Source organism: Geospiza fortis, unplaced genomic scaffold (assembly GCF_000277835.1).
Source record: "Geospiza fortis unplaced genomic scaffold, GeoFor_1.0 scaffold660, whole genome shotgun sequence".
NCBI classification, from domain to species: domain Eukaryota; kingdom Metazoa; phylum Chordata; class Aves; order Passeriformes; family Thraupidae; genus Geospiza; species Geospiza fortis.
In genome coordinates, this window is record NW_005054719.1 from 143,907 (window position 1) to 150,647 (window position 6,741).

The 6,741-nt window shown below is 42.8% G+C and overlaps 1 protein-coding gene across 1 annotated transcript; it reads right to left on the reverse strand.

Annotated features, from left to right (window-relative positions):
- Nucleotides 1-1,084: 1,084 nt before the first annotated feature.
- CUNH8orf82 (chromosome unknown C8orf82 homolog) lies at nucleotides 1,085-6,735 on the reverse strand. The gene is made up of 4 exons (XM_031065252.1): nucleotides 6,520-6,735; nucleotides 5,750-5,798; nucleotides 3,695-3,895; nucleotides 1,085-1,351 (listed from the first exon to the last, which is right to left on the reverse strand). Exons 1-4 carry the CDS (start codon nucleotides 6,634-6,636, stop codon nucleotides 1,146-1,148), a joined length of 573 nt encoding a protein of 190 aa, XP_030921112.1. The 5' UTR covers nucleotides 6,637-6,735; the 3' UTR covers nucleotides 1,085-1,145.
- Nucleotides 6,736-6,741: the final 6 nt, after the last annotated feature.

Genomic DNA, 6,741 nt, shown 5'->3' on the forward strand with positions numbered 1-6,741 from the left:
GGGTTTGCTGGGCTTGTTTTTTGGTGCCTTTTTCAGGGTTTTTGGGGTGTATTGGTGGCGGTTTTTGCTATTTTTTCAGTGTCTTTTTGGGCGCCTTTTTTGGAGTTTTTCCAGTTGTTTTTTTGGGTTTTTTTGGGAATTTTGGAGCTGCCAGACAAGCAGAATTGGGCAAGGGGGAAACCCTTCCTGAAATTACTGATTGAAATCACCAACAGAGTTATTCATTCATTAACCCGTGTATTTAACGACTGCAGGAACGAGTTGATTCGCTTCCCAGCGATTCACGGGGCGGCAATCGCAGCTCCCGCCTCCGACCCCGATCTGTGCGCCCGCAGCATTCCCAGGATTTCCCCGCAGAGCCGATGCTCCTTCCCTCGCCACACCAAATGCGTCGGGGGCTCCTGGGGCCCGTTGTGGAAGCGAAAGTGCGCGCTCAGCTCTTGGGCCAGCGCCCAGCGCACCAAGCCGACGGCGCCCGCTGACAAAGGGGATCTTTTAGGGGTTTGGGTCATTTTTTGGGGTTTTTGGGGGCTTTCTTGGGGTTTTTTTGGTGGTTTTTTTTGGTGTTTTTGGCTTTTTTTTGGCGTTTTTTGGTGCTCTTTGTTGTTGTTTTTGGGGTTTTCCAGTGTTTGTTGGGGTTGTTTTTTTGCGTTTTTGGGTGGTTTTTTGCGTTTTTTGGTTGTCTTTTGGGGTTTTTTAGAGTTTTCCCACGGTTTTCATGGAGTTTTTTGTTGGGGCTGTCTGGGGTCTTTTGGGTGGTCTTTCTTGGTTTTTTTGGGTGGTTTTTTTGGGTTTTTTTGTGGATATTTGGAGTTTTTAAAAAGTTTTTATGGAGTTTTATTTAGGGTTTGCTGGGCTTGTTTTTTGGTGCCTTTTTCAGGGTTTTTGGGGTGTATTGGTGGCGGTTTTTGCTATTTTTGCAGTGTCTTTTTGGGAGGTTTTTTTGGTTTTTGGGAGTTTTTTTTGGAGTTTTTCCAGTTGTTTTTTTGGGTTTTTTGGGGAATTTTGGAGCTGCCAGACAAGCAGAATTGGGCAAGGGGGAAACCCTTCCTGAAATTACTGATTGAAATCACCAACAGAGTTATTCATTCATTAACCCGTGTATTTAACGACTGCAGGAATGAGTTGATTCGCTTCCCAGCGATTCACGGGGCGGCCATCGCAGCTCCCGCCTCCGACCCCGATCTGTGCGCCCGCAGCATTCCCAGGATTTCCCCGCAGAGCCGATGCTCCTTCCCTCGCCACACCAAATGCGTCGGGGGCTCCTGGGGCCCGTTGTGGAAGCGAAAGTGCGCGCTCAGCTCTTGGGCCAGCGCCCAGCGCACCAAGCCGGCGGCGCTTTTTTTGGGGTCTTTTGGATGGGTTTTTCCCATTTTTTGCGTTTTACGTGGAGATTTTTTGGGCTGTTATTGGTGGTTTGTTTGGAATTTTTTTTTTTGTGATTTTTGGTATTTTTTCCAGGTTTTTTGGGTGATTTTGGGGTGGTTTTCCATTGGTACATTGGGATTCCTTTGGGGTTTTTCTGGTGTCATTCCGGACTCTTTGGCGGATTTTTTGGGGTTCTTGTGGTGGTTTTGGGGGTTTTTCTGCTGGTTTTTTGGGGTTTTTTTTTGCTGTTTTTTTGTAGAGTTTTTTGGTGGTTTGATGGGAATTTTGGAGCCGACAGAAAAGCAGAAGAAAAGCGCGACAGGAACGGGAAGCGCTCCTGGGAACGGGAGAAGGAGGAAAGGAATCCGACGTCTGGGGGGAGAATTTGGGGAAAAATCAGCGCTGGGAATTTCATGCGGTTGATTATTGGGGTTTTTTGGGTAATTTTAGTGATTTTGGGGGTTTTTTTGGGCTTATTTTAGAGGGTTTTTGTGGTTTTTTGGATAGTTTTTGGCGATTGTTTGGAGATTTTGGTGGAGATTTTTTGAGGTTTTTTGGGGTGTTTTCAGTGTTTTTTTGTATTTTTATGGGGGTTTTGGTGTTTTTTGGGCAGTTCTATGGTCTTATTTGGGGTTTTTCCAGTGTTTTTTTATAGTGGTTTAGTTGGGGTTTTTGGGTGGTTTTTTGGGGTGTTTTGGGTGTTTTTTTGCCATTTTCTGTTTTTTTTGCCGTGATTTTTTGGGGTGTTATTGGTGGTTTTTCTAGAATTTTTTTGCTGATTTTCGGTATTTTTTCCAGGTGTTTTTGGGGTTTTTCTATTGGTATTTTGAGATTTCTTTGGGGTTAATCCATTGTCTTTTTGGGGTCTTTTGGGGTTTTTTTTGAGGATTTCGTGGTGGTTTTGTGGAGTGTTTTCTGTGTTTTTTGGTATTTTTATGGTGTTTTTTTTTATTTTTCTGGTCTTATTTGGTGTTTTTGTGGTGATTTTTGATCATGGTTTAGTAGAGTTTCTTGGAGGATTTTTGGTGTTTTTTGGCATTTTTTGGGCTCTTTTGGATGGGTTTTTCCCATTTTTTGCGTTTTACGTGGAGATTTTTTGGGCTGTTATTGGTGGTTTGTTTGGAATTTTTTTTTTTGTGATTTTTGGTATTTTTTCCAGGTTTTTTGGGTGATTTTGGGGTGGTTTTCCATTGGTACATTGGGATTCCTTTGGGGTTTTTCTGGTGTCATTCCGGACTCTTTGGCGGATTTTTTGGGGTTCTTGTGGTGGTTTTGGGGGTTTTTCTGCTGTTTTTTGGGGGTTTTTCTGCTGTTTTTGGGGTTTTTTTTTGCTGGTTTTTTTGTCGAGTTTTTTGGTGGTTTGATGGGAATTTTGGAGCCGACAGAAAAGCAGAAGAAAAGCGCGACAGGAACGGGAAGCGCTCCTGGGAACGGGAGAAGGAGGAAAGGAATCCGACGTCTGGGGGGAGAATTTGGGGAAAAATCAGCGCTGGGAATTTCATGCGGTTGATTATTGGGGTTTTTTGGGTAATTTTAGTGATTTTGGGGGTTTTTTTGGGCTTATTTTAGAGGGTTTTTGTGGTTTTTTGGATAGTTTTTGGCGATTGTTTGGAGATTTTGGTGGAGATTTTTTGAGGTTTTTTGGGGTGTTTTCAGTGTTTTTTTGTATTTTTATGGGGGTTTTGGTGTTTTTTGGGCAGTTCTACGGTCTTATTTGGGGTTTTTCCAGTGTTTTTTTATAGTGGTTTAGTTGGGGTTTTTGGGTGGTTTTTTGGGGTGTTTTGGGTGTTTTTTTGCCATTTTCTGTTTTTTTTGCCGTGATTTTTTGGGGTGTTATTGGTGGTTTTTCTAGAATTTTTTTGCTGATTTTCGGTATTTTTTCCAGGTGTTTTTGGGGTTTTTCTATTGGTATTTTGAGATTTCTTTGGGGTTAATCCATTGTCTTTTTGGGGTCTTTTGGGGTTTTTTTTGAGGATTTCGTGGTGGTTTTGTGGAGTGTTTTCTGTGTTTTTTGGTATTTTTATGGTGTTTTTTTTTATTTTTCTGGTCTTATTTGGTGTTTTTGTGGTGATTTTTGATCATGGTTTAGTAGAGTTTCTTGGAGGATTTTTGGTGTTTTTTGGCTTTTTTTTTGGGGTCTTTTGGATGGGTTTTTCCCATTTTTTGCGTTTTACGTGGAGATTTTTTGGGCTGTTATTGGTGGTTTGTTTGGAATTTTTTTTTTTGTGATTTTTGGTATTTTTTCCAGGTTTTTTGGGTGATTTTGGGGTGGTTTTCCATTGGTACATTGGGATTCCTTTGGGGTTTTTCTGGTGTCATTCCGGACTCTTTGGCGGATTTTTTGGGGTTCTTGTGGTGGTTTTGGGGGTTTTTCTGCTGGTTTTTTGGGGTTTTTTTTTGCTGTTTTTTTGTAGAGTTTTTTGGTGGTTTGATGGGAATTTTGGAGCCGACAGAAAAGCAGAAGAAAAGCGCGACAGGAACGGGAAGCGCTCCTGGGAACGGGAGAAGGAGGAAAGGAATCCGACGTCTGGGGGAGAATTTGGGGAAAATCAGCGCCGGGAATTTCATGGGGTTGATTATTGGGGTTTTTGGGGTAATTTTAGTGATTTTGGGGTTTTTTATGGGCTTATTTTAGAGGGTTTTTGTGGTTTTTTGGATAGTTTTTGGCGATTGTTTGGAGATTTTGGTGGAGATTTTTTGAGGTGTTTTTGGGGTGTTTTCAGTGGTTTTTGATATTTTTATGGAGGTTTTTGGTGTTTTTTGGGCAGTTCTATGGTCTTATTTGGGGTTTTTCCAGTGTTTTTTATAGTGGTTTAGGAGGGGTTTTGGGTGGTTTTTTTGGGGTGTTTTGGGTGGTTTTTTGCCATTTTTTTGGTTTTTTTGCCGTGATTTTTTGGGGTGTTATTGGTGGTTTCTCTAGAAATTTTTTGGTGTTTTTTGAGGTTTTTTTTGGTCATTCTTATGATGGATTTTGTGTTCTTTTGGGAGTTTTTCCAGTCTCATTTCGGGTTTTCCCAGTGTTTATTTCCAGTGGTTCAGTGGGGTTTTTTGGTGGTTTTGGCAGGTTTTTGGGGTGTTTTAGGAGGCTTTATTGCCATTTCTTGGGGTTTTCTTGCTGGTTCTTTTGGGTTTTATTGGTGGCTTTTCTGGAATTTTTTTTTGGCGATTTTTTGGCTTATTTTCCATTTTTTGAGTGTTTTTGGGTGTTTTTCCAATGATATATTGGGGTTATTTGGCTTTTTGGGCGTTATTTTGAGGTTTCTGTGGTGGTTTTGGGGGGCTTTTTAATGGAATTTTTGGGGAATTTGGGGAAAATCAGTGCTGGGAATTACGGAGGGGTTGATTAATGGGTTTTTTGGGTGATTTTGGGTGAAATTTGGGCGTTTTTGCTGGGTTTTTGCAGTTTTGTTGATGGTTTGTGGCGGTTTTTTTTGGGGTCTTCATGGAGAACTTTTTGGGTTTTCTGAGGTTTTTTTGGTGTTTTCAGCGGTTTTGAGGCTTTTTTGGTCATTTTTGTGGCAGTTTTTGGCGTTTTTTTTGGGGGGGTTTTCCAGTCTTATTTGGGGTTTTCCAGGTGGTTTTTTATCGTGCCTTTGGAGGGTGTTTGGGAGGATTTTTGGCAGCTTTTGGGCAGTTTTTTGGGGTGTTTTTTTGCCATTTTTTGGGGTTTTTGCCATGATCTTTTCAGGTGTTATTGGTGGTTTTTGTGGAAATGTTTGGGTGATTTTTGGTATTTTTTCCAGGGTTTTTGGGTGATTTTTTGGGGTTTTTCTGACGGTATTTTGGGGTTTCTTTGGGGTTTTTCCAGTGTCTTTTTGGCACCTTTTGGGGTTTTTTTTGAGGTTTTTGTAGTGGGTTTTTGGGTGTTTTTTGGGATTTTTTCAGTGGTATTTTTGGCTTTCTTTGGGTTTTTTTGGGTCTTATTTCTGCTTTTTCCAGTGATTTTTGTATAGGGGTTTAGTAGAGGTTTTTTGAGGATTTTTGGGGTGTTTTGGACAATTTTTTGCCTATTTTTGGGATTTCCATGGTGGTTTTTTTGGGTGTTATTGGTGGTTTTTCAGGAATGTTTTGGGGTGATTTTGGGGTTGTTTTTCAGGAATGTTTTGGGTGATTTTGGGGTTTTTTCCAGTGGTTTTTTTGGGGTTTTGCCAGTTTTATTTGGGGTTTTTCCAGGTGGTTTTTTATCGTGGTTTAGAAGGGTTTTTTGGAGGATTTTTGGTGAATTTTGGCAGATTTTTGGGGTGCTTTGGATGGTTTTTTGCCTTTTTTTAAGGATTAAATCCAAATTAAGGCTCAAATCCCAATTAATAACCAACTCCTAATTAATATTCAGCTCCAAATTAACAAGAGACTTAATGAACCAGGGTAATTAGGGCGGTACCTTTGAAGCAGGTGACAAAATTCTTGACTTTGGTGTCATCCAGGAAAAGCTGCAGAAAAAACAGGAAAAAACCTCAAAAAAAGTCGAGTTTTCTCCAAAAAAACCTGGAATTTGTTCTCTGGGATGGGTTTGGGATCTGTCCTGGATCCTTTTGGGGTCTTTTTTGGGGGATCCAGCTGGGATTTGCCCCGGGATTTTTGGGATTTTTTTGGGATCTGCTCTGAGTCCATGGAAATGTTTTTTTGGGGGGGGATTCCTTTGGAATCGGAGTGGGATTTGTGTGGGATCTGGCCGGGATCCAGCTGGGATTTGTTGGGGATTTATCTGGGTTAAATCGGGGTTTAATTCGGGTTTAATCTGGAATTTTTTGGGGGATTTGATCAGGATCTTCCCGGGTTTTATGTGGGATCTACCCTGGATCCACCCGGATCCTCGCTGCGATTTTTTCGGGATCTGCCCAGAATCCAGGCGGGATCCACTGCCCGGAACCCCCTCCCGATCCCCCAACCCTTATCGATCCCTTATCGATCCCTTATCGATCCCTTATCGATCCCCCCTCACCTGCCCTTGGTGATCTTATCGATCCCTTATCGATCCCTTATCGATCCCTTATCGATCCCTTATCGATCCCTTATCGATCCCTTATCGATCCCTTATCGATCCCTTATCGATCCCTTATCGATCCCTTATCGATCCCTTATCGATCCCTTATCGATCCCTTATCGATCCCTTATCGATCCCTTATCGATCCCTTATCGATCCCCCCTCACCTGCCCTTGGTGATCTACGTAATAAAAATACTCGCGGATTCCAGGCTCCGGCCGCTGGCCCTGCTGGTACCGGAGCTCCGGGCGCGAGCAGAGCCGCAGCACCGCCCCCACCCTCATGGCGACAGCGAGCGGCGACCCCCGGGAGGGCCGGGCCACCTCCCTGTCGCGACAGGCGACAGCCACGGCCGCGCCACCGGCGCCACCCGGAACGGGCCCCTGGGG

Bases quoted from the DNA above. Each gene is read 5' to 3' on its own strand.
- CUNH8orf82 (XM_031065252.1), bottom strand. From the start codon at position 6,636: ATGAGGGTGGGGGCGGTGCTGCGGCTCTGCTCGCGCCCGGAGCTCCGG. The intron at 3,896-5,749 runs GTACCGCCCTAA...ATTCTCCCCCAG, and splicing joins TTTTGTCACCTGCTTCAAAG to ACGTCGGATTCCTTTCCTCC. The intron at 1,352-3,694 runs GTCCGGAATGAC...CCCATCCAAAAG, and splicing joins CCCAAAAAATCCGCCAAAGA to ACCCCAAAAAAAGCGCCGCC.